General features: G+C 40.2%; 1 protein-coding gene across 5 annotated transcripts; it reads left to right on the top strand.

Moving 5' to 3' along the window:
* Window positions 1–23,822, top strand: LOC124008345 (integrin alpha-4-like). 5 transcript variants are annotated; one of them, XM_046319536.1, is made up of 29 exons: window positions 6–67; window positions 221–308; window positions 451–566; window positions 1,744–1,847; window positions 2,073–2,202; window positions 2,583–2,650; window positions 2,766–2,892; window positions 3,160–3,305; window positions 3,916–3,978; window positions 5,872–6,009; window positions 6,202–6,310; window positions 6,530–6,624; window positions 7,134–7,224; window positions 8,045–8,090; window positions 8,258–8,412; window positions 8,710–8,870; window positions 9,908–10,060; window positions 10,991–11,067; window positions 11,540–11,690; window positions 11,972–12,070; window positions 13,170–13,246; window positions 13,539–13,628; window positions 13,745–13,826; window positions 14,009–14,116; window positions 20,036–20,368; window positions 20,570–20,695; window positions 20,786–20,881; window positions 23,022–23,141; window positions 23,589–23,822. In XM_046319536.1, exons 1-29 carry the CDS (start codon window positions 25–27, stop codon window positions 23,649–23,651), a joined length of 3,255 nt encoding a protein of 1,084 aa, XP_046175492.1. In that variant the 5' UTR covers window positions 6–24; the 3' UTR covers window positions 23,652–23,822. The 5 variants fall into 5 exon arrangements, with proteins under 5 accessions (XP_046175490.1, XP_046175494.1, XP_046175495.1 ...); XM_046319534.1 differs by having other exon boundaries at window positions 1–308; XM_046319537.1 differs by having other exon boundaries at window positions 2–308; window positions 3,160–3,245.
* The last annotated feature ends 1,312 nt before the right edge of the window (window positions 23,823–25,134 follow it).

Below are 25,134 nucleotides of genomic sequence, written 5' to 3'. Positions count from 1 at the left end.
TCCTCCTCATACCGCACTATTACCATGTATCCGAAGATGGAGCAGCAGGGGACGAAAGCCCCCACAGGTGTTTGAGCAAGATAACATTCGGTTAATTTTTTGATCTTTGGAACGCTGCTACATTTATAAAAAATGACTACATACGGGCTAGGCTTACACAGCATAGGGCTAAACGTGTTCTTTTGCTTTCTCTTACGTCATGCCGATTTGTACAATTTAGACATACCGCACGCTATTCCACTCAGTGGTCCGAATGGAACATTTTTTGGATATTCTGTGTTGCTACACAAGCATCAGCAACAGACATGGTGCGTGTTGAAATTTGTATGCGATTCAAATGTAAATGATTGAGTGAGCAACAGAAGGGAATGTTTATGTTAGTCTGAAATTGTTTTGAATCTTCCCATTATGTTCTACACATTTATGACTGTCCAATTCTGTCTGTTATAGGGTAATAGTTGGCGCACCAGTTGCAAATTCAAGGTTCAACCAGGCTGTCAGGAATCCTGGAGCAATCTACAAGTGCAAAATTACAGACAAGAAGGACTGTGAACAGATTCAACTCGGTTAGTATATTAATCAATTATTAACTGTCGTTATACTTAATCCATGTTGTTGTAGATTTACTGCATCAACAATCTTTACATACCTCTTGTACAGCTTTTTCATCATTCATCTCACATTTTAGGGACAGCCTTATTGGGAGTCAAACCCTGGGATCTTCTGTCAGTCAACCTCTTTATGTGGTTCTTACTGTAGGTGTTGTACTAAGATCTCCACAATATCAACAGCTTCAGTGTCCACCCCCCCCAGTGTCCTTTTGCACCAGAGATGTGAAACTCATTTTGCCATTTTTGGTCTTTACTAAAGTCCAGAGGGCTGCACTAAAAAATGTGTTATATTTCCTTGCTTTCAAAACTTGCAAAAAATAGTCCTCTATCATTCGTTTTAATTTTATTTTCAATGCTCCCTGATTGTCTTGCTTTGGTGGTTGTTAGTAAGCTGGACAGAGTGAAAAAACTATATAAATATGGGACCATTTACATTTCTACCCTATTTTTTTATTTGGTTTTAGTCATTTCAATCTAGATTGAGGAAAATAGATTCTGCTAAAATATTGTAGCAACCATAACCCAACACCTAGCGGCCTCATCGAGATGTTCGGACCTCTTGACGTAAAGGTTAAGGTGTTGGCTTGACAGTTGCTGGACCCGAGTTTGAGTCACGGTCAGGGCTAACCTCCAAATTTGCTACACTGGTGTCAGAAGTGGGATTGTGCCCGTGAGGCCATTGGCATGTACACGTGAGCATGGGAACATGATCTCTGGAAGGAAGGGTTAATGTAGTGACCTTAACCCAACACCTAGTGACCTCGTCAAGATGTTTGGATCTTTTGGCGTTAAGATCATGATCAAAGTTAAGTCTGAGAGGTAGCCCAACATAATGTAATAAACTACATTTGTAAACTAAATAGCATTTGTTTATGTTTGTTTGGCTTTTTTCATGCTTTGAGATTCTTTCTGTAATAAAAAGGCTAAGCAAATGTAATACTTTATTTATTTGTAACACCCAGTCTGCACTAGAAGCAGTCTTCAGATACTTAAATACTTAGGGTTTCCCCTTTAACTACCTAATTTGCAGTTGCCAGGAGCTAGTTTGTTGCATGGTTGATTTCCTAATAAACTCATGCTCGTCCTGGGTTGATGACACGTGTTGCTGTTGTTGTTTAATTTCTCCATGTAGGTATAATGCTTGACATGCCCTGTGGCAGACACTGTTCTGCTGAGATTGAAAACCAGTGGCTTGGTGTGAGCCTCTCCAGGCGGCAGCAGGATGGACTTGTGTTGGTGTGTGTGTGTGTGTGTGTGTGTGTGTTCGAAACAGAGAGAGAGAGAACGAGAGAGATTCCTTTTTGAAGTGTACAATTTAAACTTTTGCACAGTTTCAGTCTCTGCCTGTTGGGGTTCATTTCAGTCTTGACTAGAGTTGTTACATTGAGTAAAGACACACCTCGTTAATGAAATTTAAACCAACATAATATGTTCATTTGAGTATTTCATTTGACATTTCAGGCCTGTGGACATCGTTGGAAAAATGTCTACTTCACCAAAAAAGAAGATCTAAATAAGTTGCCACATGGCATATGCTACAAATTGGAGTCTGACTTGAATCAATCAAGTCCTTTGATTCCATGCTACAGAGGTATGGCCATATTGCATCACTGTCCAGGAATATTGTCTTCCTGTATGAATGAATGAATGAATTTTTATTTTACCTTTATTTAACCAGGCAATGACAGCCTGGGAACAGTGGGTTAACTGCCTGTTCAGGGGCAGAACAACAGATTTGTACCTTGTCAGCTCGGGGGTTTGAACTCCCAACCTTCCGGTTGTGCTCTAACCACTAGGCTACGGTCCAACGCTCTAACCACTAGGCTACGCTGCCGCCCCTAAAGAACATGGTTTAGTAATTGTGCATTGCCTTGTTTAATGTTGCTGAGCTTATATACCATCTCTAGTGTTTTTTTATCCTCCACTATGAATAGTTTGTATCAACCACACATTTCTTTTGTTTTTAAATAGATCACGAAAATACGTTTGGCAATGACTTTGCATCATGTCAAGCAGGGATTTCAAATGTCCTTATTGGGGTATGCTTGAAATATGTTTGCTCTCAGAGAATTCTAACTTATTGCAAATGCTCACTCTAATATTGCACGTTAAATTGAGATGAGTTACATTGGTGTGTACTGTTATGCTTAACAGGACCTCATAGTAATGGGAGCCCCTGGAACCTTGTTTTGGACTGGGTCTGTTTTTGTCCACAACATATCCAGTCAGGTCACTTCTGCCTACTTGGATGATAACGTTGTCCTCTATGGAAGTTATTTGGGTAAGTGAATTAGGGAAGTGAACATACATTAATTACCTTTACAATAGTTATATTCATATCTTGGCTTTCTGTCATCTCAAAGTGACTGACTTTCAATACATGTACAGTGTAGGGTGACCATACTGTCCTTTCTGTCTCTCCTAGCCCTAAACTCCCCTGCTCTTTTCTTTCACATGAACATCACACTCATCTCCTGACAGGTTAGAAGAATCCATTGTGCATGTGTGTAAGCAGTGAAACTGATGCAGTGTCTCTCTCTTGTTTTAGGGTACTCAGTCGGCGCTGGCCACTTCCTGCACCCAAACTCCACTGAGGTAGTGGGTGGAGCCCCCCAGTATGGGCAGACTGGAAGAGTAAGAGTTAACACTGCATCCCTTTCCAACCCATCTACAGAAATACAGGGATACACTCAGGTCCTTAAAATGCATTCTTCCTTGCTTCCTCCCATCCTTGAAGTAATCACTGACCAGAGATGACTGCCCAACCCACCTCTGTGGAGATCTATTGTCCTGTGGGTTCAGTCCAACCCTAATTTAACACACCTGATTATACTAATTAGCTGATCAACAAGACCCAAACTAGCTGAATCAGATATGCTAAATTAGGGTTGGACTGAACCTACAGGACAGTAGATCTCACGGAATAGGGTTGGGCAGCCCCGTGCTATTGCATATCCTTCTCTAAATTTGTCATGTCAGATCAGTGATTAAGGAACAGAGAAGTGAAAGATGTCTTATAATTGTTTTCAGACAGGGTAATGTGTGATTTCTGAGGGTGTTTTGTTATAGCTCAGTGTCTGATCATTCAAATGATTTTTTTCTCAAGAACTTTCCTACAGGACATGCTCACAAATCATAAATGGGCCTTTTGGCCAAAAGTTATTGAACCCTGATCTTGAGGGCCACATAAACATTGCTATAAGAATGGACAAAAAAACAATCCCTTTCTTATACATTCATTCATGCCTCAGCATCAGTGCAGTCTCCAAATGTAATTGACCGTCCCTCTCCATCTCTTCCCCAGGCCTACATCTTTAGCATAGAGTCCAGCACACTGAGCATCATCTCTGAGGTTAAAGGTCAACAGGTGAGGGAGGGTCATTACCATGTTTTGTCTACAGTTGAAGTCAGAAGTTTACATTTAAACTCAGTTTTTCACAATTCCTGACATTTAATCCTAGGAAAATGTCCTGTGTTAGGATCACCACTTTATTTCAAGAATGTGAAATGTCAGAATAATAGTAGATAATGATTTATTTCAGCTTTTATTTCTTTCATCACATTCTCAGTGAGTCAGAGGTTTACATTCACTCAATTAGTATTTGGTAACATTGCCATTAAATTGTTTAATTTGGGTCAAACATTTTGGGTAGCCTTCCACAAGCTTCCCACAATAAGTTTGGCCCAATCCTCCTGACAGAGCTGGTGTAACTGAGTCAGGTTTGTAGGCCTCCTTGCCCGCACGCTTTTTCAGTTCTGCCCTCGCATTTTCTATAGGATTGAGGTCAGGGCTTTGTGATGACCACTCCAATACCTTGACTTTGTTGTCCTTATGCCATTTTGCCACAACTTTGGAAGTATGCTTGGGGTCACTGTCCATTTGGAAGACCCATTTGCAACCAAGCTTAAATCTTCTGACTGATGTCTTGAGATGTTGCTTCAATATATCCACATAATTTTCCATCCTCATCTATTTTGTGCACCAGTCCCTCCTGCAGCAAAGTACAACCACAACATGATGCTGCCACCCTCGTGCGTCACGGTTGGGATGGTGCTCTTCGACTTGCAAGCATTTCCCTTTTTCCTCCAAACATAACGATGGTCATTATGGCCAAACAGTTCTATTTTTGTTTAATCAGACCAGACCCTCTTTGTCCCCATGTGCATTTGCAAGCCGTAGTCTGGCTTTTTTTATGGCAGTTTTGGAGCAGTGGCTTCTTCCTTGCTGGTCGGCCTTTGAGGTTATGTCGATATAGGACTCATTATTTTACTATGGATATAGATAATTTTCTACCTGATTCCTCCAGCATCTTCACAAAGTCCTTTGCTGTTGTTCTGGAATTGATCTCACCAAAGTACGTTCATCTCTAGGAGACATAACGCGTCTCCTTCCTGAGCGTTTAGACCGTTTCGTGGTCCCATGGTGTTTATACTTGCGTACTATTGTTTGTACAGATGAACGAGTTTAAGGTATGCCTTGAAGTAAATCCACAGGTAAACCTCCAATTGACTCAAGTGATGTTTATTATCCTATCAGAAGCTTCTAAAGCCATTACATAATTTTCAGGAATTTTCCAAGCTGTTTAAAGGCACACTCGACTTAGTGTATGTAAACTTCTGAACCACTGGAATTTTGATACAGTGAATTCTAAATGGAATAATCTGTCTGTAAACAATTGTTGGAAAAATTACTTGTGTCATGCTCAAAGTAGATAGAAGTCCTAACCGACTTGCCAAAACTATAATTTGTTAACAAAACATTTATGGAGTGGTTGAAAATGAGTTTTAATGACTCCAACCTAAGTGTACGTAAACTTCCGACTTCAACTGTACATAGGGTGATTATGTTTTGTCATGTTATGGCTACGCTGGATGATATTTTGTCTATATTTTGGTGATCTTATGTTTTCCTTGAAATGGTCTGTCTCAACGCATTTGATAATTTTCTGAAGGGGAATTTTTGCCATCAATCACAACATTGACATTATCCAATGGATCCTCTCTGATGTGCAGAGCGTATTGAACTACCATTGGGTTACCTTATCCAATCATAAGGCTTTAAAGACTTACCTTCCATAAATCTTTGGGTTTGTTACACAAGGGTGCAGTTTCCCAGACACAGATTAGGACTAGTGCTGGACTAAAAATCACTTCCATTCGAGAGTCTCCATTAAAATGCTTTTTAGTCTAATACAGGCTTCATCTCTTTCTTGGAAACCGGCCCAAGATATGTTTTTTTTCTTTTGCATCCTTTTCACAGCTGGGTTCCTATTTTGGGGCCACTGTGTGTGCGGTGGACCTGAACACTGATGGCCTGTCTGACCTGCTGGTGGGAGCTCCAATGTTCAGCGCTGTGAGGGAGGAGGGCCGTGTGTACATCTACATGAACCAGGGACAGGTGAGCAAATTGTCATCCCCACTTTCTCACAGCAATTGTGTTTAAAAATTCTGGTAATTTTTCCTAAATTCTCAGGTTTTCCAGAAATCCTGGTTGGAGGATTGCAGTTTTCCTACAATTTCCAATTTGTATCTAGACACAATACTGTTGAAATGTCAATTTCCAAAAAGCTATTTCTACCCCCTTCCTCAGGCTAACATGAAGGAGATGGAGTTTACATTAGCAGGAAGAGATTCATATGCAGCCCGGTTTGGGGAAAGTATCACAAGTCTTGGAGATATTGATGATGATGGCTATCCAGGTAAATGTATATATGTAATTTGGGTCCAAAAAGGGATTAACCATTGAATGGTTTTCAATGAGTATGGAAAATTGTACCTCTTATTAATCAAAATATAATATTAACACGGCTGCAGAGTGAAACACAAAAGTCAAATTATTAGGCTAGTTTGGCCAGTGACAGAATCTCAACATTTGAGAATAGATTAAAATGAATAGAGACTGCCTAACTGCTTTGCAGATGTTGCAGTTGGGGCACCACAAGAGGATGACCTACATGGTGCTATTTATATCTACAATGGGAGGAAGACGGGACTTGAACAATACTTTTCTCAAGTATGTTCCCAAATGGTGTTAGTGCGTGTGCATGGTAATGAGTGTGTATGTGTGTTTGTGCGTGCGCCTGTCCCCACGCTCTTTTAAAAAAAAACTGTGCTATCTGGAACCTAAAATGGTTCCATCGGCTGTCCTCGCAGGAGAACCCTTTGAAGGACCCTTTTGGTTCCAGGTAGAACTCTTTTCACAGAGGGTTCTACATGAATCCCAAATAGTTCTACCTGGAACCAAAAAGGGTTCCCGTATGGGGACAGCCGAATAACGCTTTTTTCTAAGAGGAGTTGAACTGCTGGAAATATCAGTTCTGACTGAATTCCCTAAAACATTTTTTTTAACTCAGCTTGTGTGTTACAGTACAACTGTGAAGCTTGTTGGTTTGTTCAATCACACATCCAGTATGAGTACACCACTATTGGTGACGAGAATGTATAATGGAGGAAACAATGATAATGGTGCTTAGATATTTCCAACTCACAAGAATATGGTATTCATTCTTCCCATTTAAACAGAGGATTGCTGGGTCTGCCTTGGGTAGTGCTTTCAAGATGTTTGGCCAGTCTGTGTCTGGGGGCATTGATGTTGATGGAAACGGTTACCCAGGTAAGAAACTCCGATCCCCCAACAACCCCTTCCTTCCTTCCTCTGTCTATCTCTCTTTAAGCTATACACTTGTCATCTCCCGTCTGGATTACTGCAACTCGCTGTTGGCTGGGCTCCCTGCCTGTGCCATTAAACCCCTTCAACTCATCCAGAACGCCGCAGCCCGTCTGGTGTTCAACCTTCCCAAGTTCTCTCACGTCACCCCGCTCCTCCGTTCTCTCCACTGGCTTCCAGTTGAAGCTCGCATCCGCTACAAGACCATGGTGCTTGCCTACGGAGCTGTGAGGGGAACGGCACCTCAGTACCTCCAGGCTCTGATCAGGCCCTACACCCAAACAAGGGCACTGCGTTCATCCACCTCTGGCCTGCTCGCCTCCCTTCCACTGAGGAAGTACAGCTCCCGCTCAGCCCAGTCAAAACTGTTCGCTGCTCTGGCCCCCCAATGGTGGAACAAACTCCCTCACAACGCCAGGACAGCGGAGTCGATCACCACCTTCCGGAGACACCTGAAACCCCACCCCTTTAAGGAATACCTAGGATAGGATAAGTAATCCCTCTCACCCCCCCCCTTTAAGATTTAGATGCACTATTGTAAAGTGACTGTTCCACTGGATGTCATAAGGTGAATGCACCAATTTCTAAGTCGCTCTGGATAAGAGCGTCTGCTAAATGACTTAAATGTAAATGTAATATAGCCTACATTTGTCTTCTGTCAAACAAACCACGTTACTTTCTAATTCAGATTTAATATTCATATACTGTTAAAGATTAGTGAAACTGGTAGTAAGGTAACATTACCTTTCCCAATATCTGTCCACAGATGTGGCCGTGGGAGCCTTTCTGTCCGACTCTGCTGTTGTTCTGAGGTACAGTAACAGAGACAGAAGACACAGTTAAACAATCTGGACCTGAGAGTCTGAAGGATATAATATTTTTTTTAGATTCACCTTCATTTTGTGTGTGTGTGCATGCGTGTATGCATTTTGTGTGCGTATGTGTGTTTGTGTTATATCTTTCCGTCTTTGGGTGGTAGGACACGGGCGGTTGTTGTGGTGGAGGCGATGATACTTCTTCCTCCTAGTGTGAACCGCACCCATGCCCTGTGTACAGAGAACGGCCAGCCTGCCGTTTGCCTCAAAACCTCTGTGTGCTTCCAGTTGCACGCGAAACGTGTCTCTGGGCTCATCGGTTAGCCACCACACCCCACTCCACCCTAACATACCACACCACATCACACAGTAGCCTTTTTCATAGCTAATTTGTGCCATGTTGTTCAAACAATGCTGCATGGCACTGTTTTCTATTGATTTAGAATATCTCTGTCATACAAATGTGGTTTATTGGTTTTGTAGCTTATTGTTTGTTTAGCATTTCTTAAAAACAATAGTAAAAATATTTTGTATCACATATATATGTAATGTAACTGTTATTGAACTCTCAGTGGTGCTCTGGAAGGATTATCCCATATCTGTGTCCCACATGCAGAAATACTGTACAACCTGACGGCTGATGTCAAGCACATAGAGGGGCTCCAGTCCAGATTCTTCTTCAACACCAACGGCACAGAGTTATCAAATGCCACAGCAGGCAGCATCAAGACCAGGCATGGCCACATGACCTGTGTTACCCACCTGGCCTTACTGAGGGTGAGGGGACTGGAGGATCGAGGGGACAAGGGCAGGGAATGGGGGGAGAGAGTTATATGGAAAGGGCTAGTCAGGTGATCTCTGCCCCAGAGGTTCTCAAATCAAATCAAATTGTATTGGTCACCTACACATGGTTAGCAGATGTTATTGCGAGTGTCGCAAAATGCATGTTCTTCTAGTTCCGACGCTGCAGCAATATCTAACAGGTAATATCTAACAATTCCAAAACAAATACCTAATACACACAAATCTAAGTAAAGGAATGGAATAAGAATATATACATATATGGATGAGCAATGTCAGAGCGCATAGGCTAAGATGGATAGAACCTGTTTTATCTATTGATGTTCTACTTCAGTAGATGTGATTTTGTCAAAGATGCAAGCTATTGATATCAAGTATGTGTGAAAGTATTTTATTTTAAGTGAAGTAGGCCTACATCTGCTAGTCAGAATGTGTGTGTGTGTAGTGTGTCTGTAGAATTGGAGGTGATGTTGACAACATGTGGTGTATAACATATAGTATGTTAAGGATGTTGAAAGGTTGATGCAAAACGAGACCAAAACAGGTTCTCCTAAAAGAGGCTTCTGGAGGTCTCTGTGCATCGGAGGGGTCATGATACTCAGGTCTTGAACATACCACAGCTTCCTTCTTGAAAACAAATTTGAAAAATGAACCAGCACAGTGAAACCATGTGCAATGAACTTTCACCCATAGTATGCACGTGTCAAATAATATCAATACAATTTCAAATAGAACGGAAGGCATATTATTTGATGCAAGTTCCAAATACTGTAACTCACATTTGTATTGTGTGCATCCATGTATGTCACATTATTACAATGTTAAATAAATGTTTCAAGTTAGTTTTATAATATTTTAGGCATCAGTCATTTTTTACATGAGAAAAAATGTTGCTCCATAGTATGCCAAAGGGAATAAGCAGTTTACCCATTACTTAACTGCAATCCAACTGAAAATAGTGGTGAATTTTGCTACAGTACAGTCTTCTTTCTTCCCCTTCCTCCCCTTTCCAGAGAGACATTCGGGACATCTTCACCCCCATCCACTTTGAGCTGCAGTATGAGCTGGGAGAGCACAATGTGGTGAGGGGTAACTCCAAGAGCTTTCCCCCTCTCAGGCCTATGCTCCAGAGGGGAGAGGAGTACAGCAACTTGCTGACCAACAAGGTAAGTTGAGGTAGAGATCAAAGACTGGGGCCCTGTTCAAAAACTTTTAAATCCACCATTCCTTTATTCTGTTTCCTTGACATAATCGAAGATAATACGTGATTGGATAGGGGAAAGCAGGATTGTCACCCAATTGACCCAAGATTGTGGGTGATTTGAGTAGTTTTCTCCATTGGTTTGAAAGGGAAATGGGTTTTCCTGTGAAAATGTTGTCCTTGTTACAACAGTAGGTAAGGAGAGCGAGACTTGATGGGTCAATGGACTATACTTAAAGGATGGGAGAAGGAATGCATTTTCTAAATATTCAAACAGGGCCATCCAGTATGTTATATTATTGTATAGTGCTGTATGTAGTTAATGCATGGTTTATCGTTTAGTATCCTGATAGTTCCAAGTTGGACATGATATGGCACTGGTACAGCATATTTGGGTGGGTTTTCAGGTTTCTCTACCGGAAATTTCAAACAAGATTAACATATTCCATTGGCAGTTCTAACATGTTCCATAGTATGTGGAACATTAGGGCGGCAGGTAGCCTAGTGGTTAAGAGTGTTGGGCCAGTGATCTAACGGTTGCTGGATCAAATCCCCAAGCTGACAAGGTAAAAATCTGTTGTTCTGCCCCTGAACAAGGTAGTTAACCCACTGTTCTCCAGTAGACCATCAATGTAAATAAGAATTTGTTCTTAACTGACTTGCCTAGTTAAATAAAGGTTCAATGTGAAATGATTTGATAAGCTTTTTCCAATAGACTGTAAATGTATATAGGAACGAAAAAGGCACTCCTCACAAAAATTGTGTGATTATTTTATTTTAAACACATTTATAACATGTACATTTCCGGCATTTTTTAGTAGTGTTTCTTGCATTGTGCTTTGCACCTGAAAAGGAAGTAGGTAATTAACTCACTAAAGGTAACAGCCTCCCACAGACTGTATTCACCAGGTACTGTGCCTGGGCCAACTGTTCCACCAATCTGCAAGTGTCTGCACAGCTGCTGTTACCGAGGTGAACTCCTTCTCCCTCAGATCATCTATCTTAATCTTTACTCTTGAATTTACTTATTTCATTTCACTCTGTGAATTAAATCTGAAGAGCACGATTGGAAGTCATTTCATGCTGTGAATACAGGGAAATGGTGGCTACCTATTGATAATGAGTGCATGAAAATGGTAGTAGGTTATATATGTGTGCGTGTGTATCACTCTCCTTTCCTCTTCTCCCATCTCTGCCTTGCATCTTTCAATCAGAGCCATGAGGTTTGTCACCCTCTACATGTATTGATGGCTCTTTACTGCATGTGCTAGTAACTGTTACTCATTCAGACAAAACCACAGCTGGACTCTGAGGTCTACTTGTAACAACTTTGACTATATTTATTTTTTATCTCACTTTATAACTCTCTCTTTCTTTCTCACTCACTCACTCACTCACTCACTCACTCACTCACTCACTCACTCACTCACTCATTCCTTCTCAGGACATATAGAGACATGCCATACGTTGCCCTGGGGGAGGGGAAGACCATTCTACTGAATGTTACGCTGTCCAATGCTGGCGACGCTGCCTTCCTCCCCATGCTTCACCTGAGATACCCCAGCAATCTCTACTTCATCAAAGTGTTGGACGCTGTAGGAGCACAGCTAGTTGCTAACACAACCTTACACCTACCTCAGATGTTTTATCTACTGTCAAACTTAGTATTTTGTTCATTAGTACACTATTGATACAAACCCTAACATTGTGTATGTCAGCAGTCAAGATTTTAAGATCCCTTTCAGTACAGAGCAAAATGATGATGGTGATGATGTGTTTTGAACTATCCCTTTGATACAAACAGCTCTTGACTCATGCACATGGGGCATATTGCAAACTGAATGGGTCTAACCGGATGTTGCGGATGTGGTTGCAGGAGGAGAAATATGTGAGCTGTAAAATTGCTGAGGAAGAGAAGACAAGTGTCGGGCTAGATTGCAGCGTGGGAAATTTGTTTTTCAACACCTTAGCCAAAGTATATACTTAAAGGGCAACTCCTCCACTTCACTTTCATTATCTGTGTTAACATATGTGAAAACAGCGCATTTCTAAAAAAAAATGTACAGTTAAAAAATTCTGCCCGGTGACATCATCAAATGTTTAAACATTCTAAAAACAGTGATTTTCAAAAATGACATTCGCGGCGATGAAGGGAGCAAGAACATCTCCTCCCTTGAGCTAAAAACTTGCTGCAGGTTTTGAAAATGTATGTTTTTTTTACTTTTAATCCTACCCTGTGATGTCACAGAGAAGCATTTTTTAGGACCTTCCTTATTTTTTTTTTAACCACAAATCATAGAAACGTGCTGTTTTCACATATGTAGACAGTGGTTCTGTGCTTGAGATTATGAATATGAGGTTGAAAAGTAGCAGAATTATTCATTTCAGTCGTTTTATCTCAATATCGAGTAATTTCTTACTGTGATTGCTTTAAAATAGTCAAAAATAGCTTCTTATCAAAGAGCAATTTCTCTAGCTATAATTTTGCCAGGACTGTCTGGGAGTAGGGAGTGGAAAACTAGATTTTATTGCAGAGAGGTTTGAAACTCCCTTTCTTATTGGTAATATCACCAGGCAGGCCAAAACTCCATCCCACCAAATCAGCCTGAAATGTCATGCACCCTTTTCAAACAGCTCTTACACTAATACGGAATTATCATAATTTTTATAATTTCACAGTATTATTCCAACCTCATAGTGTGGAAATATCTATAAAAAATAGGACAATCATGTTAACTGCACTGGGCCTTTAAGTACTTGCACAGAAAGTACACAAAGAGTTAAGCCCTCTTCTGCAAGGTTGTTCAGTCCATTTATTTTTAATTCCCTTGTGCATATTTTATTAACATAATACACTTCTTGGGTCATCAAAAGTGGTCCTGGGTCATGTTAATTAGAGCATACTTAAGAAAACATTGTAGTATCTCCTCATTTAGCAGTAGTATCTCCTCATTTCACTACATTTTCTTCTCTTTTGTGCCTTCCCTGATGTATTTTTGTGAACTAAAGTCATTATCTGACGGGACATATTTAGAATTTCTCATGACATTATTGTCTCTATCTTTCCCTCTAAGGTTAATATCAGCTTTCTGCTGGATGTCAGTGCTGACAGTGAACCAGGTGACCTGAACATCATAATCAATGCAACCCGGTAAACATTTACTGTCAATTTTCTTTTTTGACACTGTCCTGTTTTTCACTTGCTTTCCCACTTGATAATGAAAAAAATCAACAAAGGTCGCTGTTTTGAATCTTAAACCATTTTTTGTTGTGTTATTTACTTATTTTGGTGTACAAAACATAAGTAACACCTTCTGAATATTGAGTTCCAAAGAGCAGGTGTTCTTAATGTTTTGTACACTCATTGTATACATATATCATTTATATTGAATAAATCAGTCCCTCCTGAAACATTACACCTGAACATGTCTCTCTCTATACAGGGAGAATTTAGAAAATGAAGATCTTCTCCATGACAATATTGTTAATCTGACTCTGCTATTGAGATATGGAGTGAATCTAAACATCCACGGGTAAGACATGGTATCACTCTATTTTACAATATTCTAGCATACTACTTTATAAACACTGAAAAAAAAACGTTGATTTATCAATGCATTTGTAATTGTCTATATCCCTTTGGCTGTAGTTTTGTATCCCGAACAGAGTTTGTGTTTGGGGACTTTGAGGAGCCACACTGCTCCGCTGAGAGGTTCAAATACACTTTCAAGGTATTGTTGTTAAATGTGTTTCTATAATAACAGCACAGCCTGGTGAGAATTCCGTTTGTTAACAGGATTGTTAGAAACATGTAATTGCCATGAATTCTGGCAAGGGCTCTAATGTAACGTTTCGGGGGCTTTATGGTATTATTATTCATACCTAGACCTCTATCTTTTAATATCGCACTCAGGTTGTCAATGTTGGTCCAAGCATATCTCACGGCACAAGAGTGGAAATTGATATCCCCAAAGCTTTAGCACCGTATCCATACAGACTGCTCAACATTTTGGACATACAGGTATGTGCTTGCGTTGCTCAGTTAATGTTATGGAACACTGAATCAGAACATCATTGCACAGATGAAGACAGTCATATGGAAGACCTGGCGCCAGGATAAAGTGACTAAGGGGGCAGTTGAAATTGCAGAGGCGGCAACATTTCTGGGGGTTCTTGCATTGGAATTATATTGAATTCTGATTATATAAAAACGCTATACCATAATAAACAAAGTTAAAATGCAGAGACTCCGTGCTTTTCAAATCTGTGGAATATCTCTGCTGCGCTGGATCCGAACAATGGACAGACCCTTCAGCAATGCTATTTAGATGAGCAATTACCCTATTGCAAACAGCCTATGTGAATGCAGCCGCACACACAGCGATCTTACCAAAATAATGCAAACTAAATGCTGAAAGTGATAGCCTAGTTATTTATGCATACAAACAAAAACGCTGAATAGCAGTTTGGCTTAGAATACAGACACAACTGCGAATGTGAACAGAATAAAACCGAGGTACCAAGTAGGCCTAGTAAACAAAATATCTGATCGATGAAGGCATGACACAATCTATATTGAGGCTCGAATGGAGATCCAAATACTCAAAACATAGCCTACAGACTACTACGTTATGATGCAGCCATGCACAGCTGTATTGCCAAATAAATAGGCCTATACAGGCTCGCTTCAAACATTGAAAAGCATGCAGTTCGCTCACGAGTTCAGCAACACGTTGTGATATGGCACAATACACTTTTGTGAATTAAATTTGACCCATGTAATCCGTGAAGCGATTTCAGCCTACCGTAAACATGTGTCCAATACGTACAGTTCCATTTACAGTAATGACAATCAATAGGCTACCAAGAAATCCATAATAGAATGATGGAACATACCAATATGTAGCTATTGGGTTCTTGCATTGGAATTATATTGAGTTCCTCATATATCACGCTATACAACAATACACATTAAAAATATGCTTTTGACCAGGAAATGACAGGTTCAAAGGCACAAAATATTATTGCTCTGTCTGCACCATCGACAGGCCATACACACTAAAGCAAGATTTTGATTTTTTTTTATACAACCAGGTGGATTGTTTCAATCTTACATTTTCAAAAGAGTTGCAACTCTTTGGATCGTCCTGAGTAATCGATCATTCCATTCTCCCTGAAATCTTCTTGTAAGATTTATGTCTAGTCTGAGACCAGGCTGCCTACATACACACAACAGCGGCCCCTGTCCATGGTGCTGACACAGTGCAGCTGAGAGATACAGATTTTTGGGCGCCAAACTGTCACAATCATTTGAACTTTTTTGAAGGATTTTCATATTGGGACATAAAAACTAAAACTGAGGGGGATAAAGTTTGAATTGAGGGGGCTAAGCCCACTTTTAGCTCCCTTTTAGCACCGGGACGTCATATGATCTGTCATTCATAAGAAACAAATTCGTAGCAAACAGATACAGTATATTACAAATATTGTATCATGCTGTAAAATAATAACTTCTACCCAACCTAGTTTTCTTTTTACATAAATAACCTTGCATTGGATTACTTCAGTAAATACTGAATTTGTGTGATAGGCTCCCTATCAGATTGATATGGCTATAATGGTGTTTAAGGTGCTTAAGACACCAAACAGGAAAAACAAACGTAAACATTAAAGGACTACTTGTCTGACAAGAAACACACAGGCATGAAGGCATCATTTTCAATTGCAAAATGTTTTTAAACGTTTTTTTGTTGTTTATCCCAGGGATATTAAACCTGGGGCCTCTTATGCAACCCCCCCCAAAAAAAAAAAAAATATATATATTCTCACTAAACCAAATGAAATTGAAAATACATCTCCAATACACATTTTCCAGATGTTCGATTTAAGTTCTGAATGAAAGGTGGAAATGCGTTTTTTCCAGAAGTTGAAATCAGGTCAATTTTCAGTTTTGAAGGAAAGTTGAGAATACCTCATAGATTCATAGATATTTATGTTTAGGCCAAATCAAGGCTGGTCCAGACTAGACCAAATCTGAACCAAACATAGAAGTCTATGATTGGTTCAGATTTGGTCTGGACTGGACCAGAAACCGATATCCGTGGACTTCGAACTCAAGGTTGGTCTGGACTGCAGCAAAAAAAAAGACATCCAGTCCAGACAGGACCAAAGAAAGACATCCAAAAAGGCATCAGCATCGGTCCGTGCTTACTGGGGTGTAGCCTACAGTGTTGCCTGAAATTTAATTTTAGGAATGCCCATCTATGTGGTAGGTTTACCGCTTGTAAATAACACTGAAAAGAGACGACCAGTCTGGACAAAAAGACGTCGGCGTTGGTCCGTGCTTATTGGGGTGCAGCCTTCCATGTCAGAGCACAATGGAATTTTATGAACGCCGATCCATGTGGTAGGCCAACCATTTGTAAAACAGGCCAAAAGTAATTGGCTTTATTAGTCCTGATTCCTGTAACTAATCAATTTGGCTATTTAAGCTCTGAATATCAGCTACCCAACTTTATCGGCGGAGTTATCCAGAGCCTATTTTCAATGTGTTTACACAGCGGGAAATGCAGAAGTATTTTAGTTTTGTCTATGATCCGTTCGTAAAACATTGACGGTTACAAACTTGAAACTATTGATCATGTCATTTTCGACCAAGGGATGAAACTCCTGAACAGTAGTTGTGAGTAGCCTGATTGTCCAATTTTCATTGACCTGTCCTTTTTTTACAATAAGTTGTTTGTTGACATGTCAGTGCATTATTTATTAGATTGGGCACTCTATAGGTTAGGCTATTTCATGAGAAAACCTGCATGATGTGAAATGTTTCCATCTCATTACATTGTCACACATTTTAAATCCAGCCTGTAGGCTATAGAAAAGGCCACATAACCGTTCTATCATATGCTATATCGGCCACATGATTTGTGTTCACATTTTATTTTCCTAAAATCAGGGGGCCACTTTGGTTTTAGAAGTGGGTGGGAATTAAAGGTAGGCTATATCCTAAAGGCCTATTCAAAACGTAGCAAGTGTTGCTGTCATCATTCTTGGTGCTTCAAGTTCACTAGCCAGGTGCGCGTGTGGTCTCAATTAAACAGAGTAAGCTTTAGCCTATGTTTTGGCAGAGAAGCACGGGGCAGTTATCTTTCCAAGGAAATGTACTTCCTAAATAGGCCCATGATTAGGCTATAGTTTACTGCCTAGAAATTCCCAAATATTGATCACCCATATTTCTCTGTCTGAAAATCTTCCCACTCCTAAAAGGTAGGCTATAAACACATCTCAAGAGAAAGTGAAAGTCTCTCCAACTCTGCACTCTTCAAACTACATCTAGCATATTGGCTGATCTAGCCCAGTAACAAAGATGGCCCTCATATTAGGCTCTGAGAGAATCTCAGGTAATGTTATTTTTGCACATTTCATATTGCCGGGACCATGGCTGGCAAGTGAGCTGTGTCACATAAGCCTAAAATAACACTACTGGAATGCGGTTGGGTTTGGGACCAGTTCTTGCGGTAGCGGGCGGGAGTCTTACAGAAAGCCAGCTGGTGCGGGCAGGGTGTGGTATGAAAAACTGCAGGTGCAGAGAGGAGCAGGATAAAGAAATCGGTCTGGCGCAGACCTCAACTGTGCACCATGACAGTGTAGCCTGAAATATTAGAGCTGTTTATTACTTTGTCAGTGTAAAGTATGGAATTATCTAGGGACACTGACAGATCAATAACATTACTTCGCCATACTGACTAATAAAAACTCATATCGCACTGAATTAAACATCACAACATACACAAAATAGTCCAAATTGGTTAAGTGAAATGAAAAAAAAACTTGTTGAGAAAAATTTTAAACGGAAAAGTGGTGTGTGCATATGTATTCACCCCTTTGCTATTGTAACGGATGTGAAACGGCTAGCTTAGTTAGCGGTGGTACGCGCTAAATAGCGTTTCAATCTGTGACGTCACTTGCTCTGAGACCTTGAAGTAGTAGTTCCCCTTGCCCTGCAAGGGCCGTGGCTTTTGTGGAGCGATGGGTAACGACGCTTCGTGGGTGACTGTTGATGTGTGCAGAGGGTCCCTGGTTCTTGCCCGGGTATGGGCGAGGGGACGGTGTAAAGTTATACTGTTACACTATGAAGCCCCAAAATAAGATCTGGTGCAACCAATTATCTTCAGAAGTCATTTAAATAAAGTCCACCTGTATGCACTCTAAGTGTCACATGATCTCAGTATATATGCACCTGTTCTTAAAGGCCCCAGAGTCGCCAACACAACCGCCAACCAACCAAGCGGCACCATGAATACCAAGGAGCTCTCCAAACAGGTCAGGGACAAATTTGTGGAATAGTTCAGATCAGGGTTAGGTTATAAAAAAAAATATCTGAAACTTTGAACATCCCACTGAGCACCATTAAATCCATTATTTAAAAAATGGAAAGAAAATGGCATCACAACATACCTGCCAAGAGAGGGCCGCTCACAGACCCGGCAAGGAGGGCATTAATCAGAGAGGCAACAAAGAGACAAAAGATAACCCTGAAGAAGCTGCGAAGCTCCACAGAGTGGAGTATCTGTCCATAGGACCACTTTAAGCCGTACACTACACAGAGCTGGGCTTTACAAAAGAGTGGAGAGAAAAGAGCCATTGCTTTAAGATAAAAATAAGCAAACATGTCTGGTGTTTGCCAAAGGGCATATGGAAGAAGGTAGACTGGTCCGATGAGACTCAAATTGAGCTTTTTGGACATCGAGGAAAACGCAATGTCTGGCACAAACCCAACACCTCCCATCACCCCAAGAATAGCATCCCCACAGTGAACCATGGTGGTGGCAGCATCATGCTGTGGGATGTTTTCCATCGTCAAGGACTGGGAAACTGGTCAGAATTGAAGGATTGATCATGGTGCTAAATACAGGGAAATTCTTCCAGAGATTTGAGACTGGGACGGAGGTTCACCTTCCAGCAGGACAATGACCCCAAGCATACTGCTAAAGCAACACTTGAGTGGTTTAAGGGGAACATTTAAATGTCTTGGAATGGCCTAGTCAATGCCCAGGCGTCAATGACTTAAAGATTGCTGTACACCAGCGGAACCTATCCAACTTGAAGGAGCTGGAGCAGGTTTGCCTTGAAGAATGGGCAACAATCCCAGTGGCTAGATGTGCCAAGCTTATAGAAACATAACCCAAGAGACTTGCAGCTGTAATTGCTGCAAAAGGGGCTCTACAAAGTATTGACTTTGGGGGGGTGAATAGTTATGCATGCTCACTTTAAATAAAAAATAAAAAATATCCAGGTTGTGAGGCAACAAAATAGGAAAAATGCCAAGGGGGTGAAAACTTTCGCAATCCACTTTCGCAAGCACCTGCTTAGTACAGTGGGCACTGCTTATCACAGGCCAACATCAGCGCTCGCCTAAAAAGCCCATATGCCAATGGTTGAGCTAAATATTTTTGGGGTGGCAGGGTAGCCTAGTGGTTAGAGCGTTGGACTAGTAACCGGAAGGTTGCAAGTTTAAAATCCCTGAGCTGACGAGGTACAAATCTGTCGTTCTGCCCCTGAACAGGCAGTTAACCCACTGTTCCTAGGCAGTCATTGAAAATAAGAATGTGTTCTTAACTGACTTGCCTAGTTAAATAAAGGTAAAATAAAAAATAAAATAAAAAATGTGATCTTTACTGTGTTGTAGGTGTGTTTTGGCCAGTGTAACTCAGAAAATGCCACCCTAGTCAATCTGCCACCATAGGCAGTTGCCTAATTCTGCCTGATGAGCGGGTCGGCACTGTGTAGGGAGGTCATAATAATGAAAAACTGTCTACCAAATCAATTAATTTTTAAATACTTATCCTTGCCAGTATCATTTGCCTGAACATGATCCATGTCTCTTATGTATAGAATTGACTTATCCTGGTGTTCACATTACTTTGTCTCTCACATACAGTCATCTGCTGGGTGGTGTTACATTCGAAACTCCACTGATGGGACCAGCAGTACACATGGCACCATGTATGGAAGCCAGAGAGCCAGTACCATTGACAGTGTTTGGTTAAATGTGACAACTATCACTGACAGCTATTGGACGAATAGGTCCAGCACCACACACCCTTATTGGACTAATATTTCCAGTACCACTGACACCAATTGGACTAGTATATCCTATTGGGCCAATGTGAGAAACTGGACCACTGTTATTGAGGATGAGTGTGATCTGCCTGACTCCAATCCCTTGAATGATTTCTTCTTCTTCTTCTCGAAAAGCAGTAGAAGACATATGGTAAGTACGTTTGTTACAATGCTTTGCTTGGAAGCCACTTTGTGACCAGAATGCTGAAACTCAAACATACAGTATGTTGAAAACATCTATTCATGTCAATGGGACAAATGTGGGTTTAACTGTGTACATATTTCAAATCAGAGCTGGGCCATTGATGAGCAAAACTATGAATAATTGTAAGGACATTGTCTTTTTGTCCAGTATTGTATGAAAGAGGATGCTCTGTGTCTGTACGCGGTGTGTGAGCTTGGAGACATGGGCATTGGGAAAGATGTCACCATTGAAATGGAGGTCGAAATGAATTCGGGAGTTTTAGACATCTCACCGGTAAGGACTGTGCAGTGTATACTAATTGTATAGGTTTTTACATAAATGAATAAGCATTGTGGTGACATTTCCCCGTGTTCTCTCTCCAAGGGAAGACATAGTGTCATGCTGTTAGAGACCACTGCTGTCATATCACCCAAGAAGGACCCATTTATTTGGTTCTTAAAAGAAGACCCCATCACAGTGGTAAGTCAAACACTTCATACTTTTCATGAGAATCCCCAACTCTACTGAGTAAATGGCAACTGTGAAATGTCTCTTGTGGGTGTCAAACCCAGGTCTCCCAGACCATAGGCAAACTTGCTAACCACTGCTCCAATAGGGTAAACCCAATTGCAGGAGATCGGAAGCTTCGCTAGGCTAGGGTTGCTACAGTACAATACTGTACATACATTAGCCTGTTATCTTCAAGGTATTTTGGACGTTCTACCAATTTGGTGCCTTTTGAAATGTGTGACTTGGTAAAAAAAAATAGTTCACCAGATTTTAGCATTCTGTCATAAAGAGCACATGTTTAACATGTTTTCCAATCTCAAAAGGTTAAAATGAGGGACAGGTTGTTTTTTTAACCTTACAATTATTCACTAATCACATGAAATTAATAATAACAATCTTCAGAAATAACTTTATTAAAGCAACACAATATCTAAGGCTTTACAATGATGGTGACAATTTGGAGAAATATTGGGATTGTGTTACAATCTGCCTGGAAGTCAGAGGGTGCTCAGAGGGACATGTCAGAATACTTCATTTTGCCACTAGCAATTCTTTCCTCATATTAAAAAATCTGATTAATTGAACTCTCCATGTGGTCTATATTAAAGGGCACATTATTGAATATTACAGTATTTTAATTCAATATATAGTGGATTGCGAAAGTATTCACCCCCCTTTGCATTGTTCCTGTTTTTTTGCCTTACACCCTGGAATTAAAATAGATTTTTGGGGGTTTGTACCATTTGATTTACTGAACATGTCTACCACTGAAGATGCAAATATTTTTTATTGCGAAACAAACAAGAAATAAGACAAAAAAACAGAAACTTGAGTGTGCATAACTATTCACCCCTCTACCCCCAAGTCAATACTTTGTAGAAACACCTTTTGCAGAAATTACAGCGGCAAGTCTCTTGACGTATGTTTCTATAAGCTTGGCACATCTAGCTCCTTCAAGTTGGATGGGTTCCGCTGGTGTACAGCAATATTTAAGTCATACTGTCACGGCCGTTGAAAGAAGTAGACAAAAGTGCAGCGTGGTGAGCATACATTTGCCTTTAATTTAAAATGTAGCCAACAAAACAACAAACGAAGAAAACACCTTTGAGCTTACTGTGCTATAGCGCCACTAACAAAAGTCAACTACTAACACTGAAAGGAGGGAAAAAGGGCTACCTAAGTATGATTCCCAATCAGAGACAACGATAGACAGCTGTCCCTAATTGAGAACCATACCCGGCCAAAACATAGAAATAAAGAAACATAGAAAACAAAACAGAATGCCCACCCCACATCACACCCTGACCGAACCAAATAGAGAAATAAAATGTCTCTCTAAGGTCAGGGCGTGACACATACCACAGATTCTCAATTGGATTGAGGTCTGGGCTTTGACTAGGCCATTTCAAAACATTTCAATGTTTCCCCTTAAACCACTCAAGTGTTGCTTTAGCAGTATGCTTAGGGTCATTGTCCTGCTGGAAGGTGAACCTCCGTCCCAGTCTCAAACTGAAACAGGTTTATCTCAAGAATTTCCCTGTATTTAACCCCATCCATCATTCCTTCAATTCTGACGAGTTTCCCAGTCCCAGCCGATGAAAAACATTGGGGATGGTATTCTCGGGGTGATGAGTGGTGTTGGGTTTGTGCCAGACATAGCGTTTTATCATCATAGCGTTTATCAGAGCGTTTTATCAGAGCATGTGACACTGAGATTGCACACAGGTGGACTTTTTTTTAAAAGAAATCATGTGTCTTCTGAAGGTAATTGGTTGCACCAGATCTTATTTAGAGCTTCATAGCACCACTTTTCCATTTACTTTTTAAAAACTTTTTTGAAACAAGTAATTTTTTTCATTCCACTTTGGACTATTGTGTATGTCCATTACTTGAAATCCAAATTAAAATCCATTTAAATTGCAGGTTGTAATGCAAAGGTATTCACCCCCTTGGCATTTTTCCTATTTTGTTGCAAGGCACTGTACATTTAACTTACATTTATACTTAAAATAGACACTAATTTCAAAAAGCACTAATTTCATGGAACACTAGGAATAACATCCACGGCATTGTTGTTTATCACTTACATAATTGGATCAATGTTCTCCAGGTTGTCCTGGAGGCCCATCATAGCCACAAACTGAAACGAGTCATTGAGCTGTCCATCATCGTAGCCAGTCTCTTACTAGGCCTCTTCATCCTTGCCTTGGTGGTCATCTGCATGTGGAAGGTACATATTCTAGTTCTTAGTAACTAGTTGATTTCCTGGTTCTTCCTGGTTATTTTCCTGGTTCTTACTGGTTCATTTATTGCTTCTTACTGGTTAATTACTGGTTCTAACTAGTACATTTCCTGGTTCTTACTGGTTCATTTTCTGGGTCTTACTGGTTCTTTATGTAATTGCTAAGCATCTTGTGAATGTGTATTATGTTAGACTAAGCGACTGCTGCTTTTCATCTAAGGCCTTTATGACTATACAACATAAATGTTATTAGGCCGTCATTGTAAATAAGAATTTGTTCTTAACTGACTTGCCTAGTTAAATAAAGGTAACATTTAAATAAATAAAATATCAGTATATTTTAACTAAGTAACATTCAACAAGTGTTAATTGTTAACAATTAGAACTGTGCATGTCTATTTTAATTGTGTACTAAATCAAGGACTTTGTTCACAGAGTGGCTTCTTTAAGCGTGAGGACAAGATGGAGAATATACAAAGGCTCAGCTGGGACTACTGAGGACGGACATTGATTCATATCAAATATATGACACAATATCATAGTTAACCTGTTGCGACGAGCAATCCCGTATCCAGGAGCGTAATTATAGCCTCAAGCTCATTACCATAACGCAACGTTAACTATTCATGAAAATCGCAAATGAAATTAAATAAATGTATTAGCTCACAAGCTTAGCATTTTGTTAACAACACTGTCATCTCAGATTTTCAAAAAATGCTTTTCAACCATAGCTACACAAGCATTTGTGTAAGAGTATTGATAGCTAGCATAGCATTAAGACTAGCATTCAGCAGGCAACATTTTCACAAAAACAAGAAAAGCATTCAAATAAAATAATTTACCTTTGAAGAACTTTGGATGTTTTCAATGAGGAGACTCTGTTAGATAGCAAATGTTCAGTTTTTCCAAAACGATTATTTGTGTAGGAGAAATCGCTCCGTTTTGTTCATCACGTTTGGCTAAGAAAAACCCCCGAAAATTCAGTCATTACAACGCAAACTTTTTTCCAAATGAATATCGACAGAAACATGGCAAACGTTGATTATAATCAATTCTCAAGGTGTTTTCACATATCTATTCGATGATAAATCACTCGTTGCAGTTTGGTTTCTCCTCTGTTCAAAATGGAAAAATGCACGCACCTGGAGATTACGCAATAGTTTCGACGGAGGACACCGAGCGGACACCTGGTAAATGTAGTCTCTTATGGTCAATTTTCCAATTATATGCCTACAAATACGTCACAATGCTGCAAACACCTTGGGGAAATGACAAAGTGTAGGCTCATTCCTTGCCCATTCACAGCCATATAAGGAGACATTGGAACACAGCGCCTCAGAAATCTGGCTCACTTCCTGTATGAAATTCCATCTTGGTTTCGCCTGTAGTTCTGTGGCACTCACAGACAATATCTTTGCAGTTTTAGAAACGTCAGAGTGTTTTCTTTCCAAAGCTGTCGATTATTTGCATAGTCAAGCATCTTTTCATGACAAAATATCTTGTTTAAAACGGGAACGTTTTTCATCCAAAAATGAAATACTGCCCCCAGAGGTTCAAGAGGTTAAAGGGGAAATTCAGTACAACATAATGTTAGATGGTTCCTCAACCTGAAAGTAGTCTAATCATCTAAAATTAGATTTTCTGACACCCAGCAATCACATTTTGGCACCAGTAGACTAACTAGCTAGCTAGCTATGTAAACCACACCCTTCTGCAATGATGGCTACAAGGCAGTACATATTTAAATTAGGTAAGAGTATAAGATATTACCATTGGTCTATAAAAATGACCGGCTTTATGTGGTGTCACACAAAGCCTTAGCTTTTGGATGAAGCCAGTAACCTTATGGTCAAACGTTATTGATGTACCAGCAACAGTCATTTTTCAGTCTTTAGTCATCGTACTATGATCTGGTTTCATCCAAATATCATCCAATCTGATGAAAAACATGATTTAGACTGTTTGTGACCTTCAAGTTTTA

The sequence above is a fragment of the Oncorhynchus gorbuscha genome, linkage group LG21 (genome assembly GCF_021184085.1).
Source record: "Oncorhynchus gorbuscha isolate QuinsamMale2020 ecotype Even-year linkage group LG21, OgorEven_v1.0, whole genome shotgun sequence".
Lineage (NCBI taxonomy): Eukaryota > Metazoa > Chordata > Actinopteri > Salmoniformes > Salmonidae > Oncorhynchus > Oncorhynchus gorbuscha.
This window is presented reverse-complemented; position numbering and strand designations above follow the sequence as displayed.

What these genes read in the sequence shown, in the direction of transcription:
- LOC124008345 (XM_046319534.1), top strand. Translation starts at nt 133, where the DNA reads ATGACTACATACGGGCTAGGCTTACACAGCATAGGGCTAAACGTGTTC. An exon ending in TTTCAAATGTCCTTATTGGG is followed by an intron (nt 2,651 to 2,765) that starts GTATGCTTGAAA and finishes TATGCTTAACAG; the next exon opens with GACCTCATAGTAATGGGAGC. An exon ending in TCATCAAAGTGTTGGACGCT is followed by an intron (nt 11,691 to 11,971) that starts GTAGGAGCACAG and finishes ATGTGGTTGCAG; the next exon opens with GAGGAGAAATATGTGAGCTG.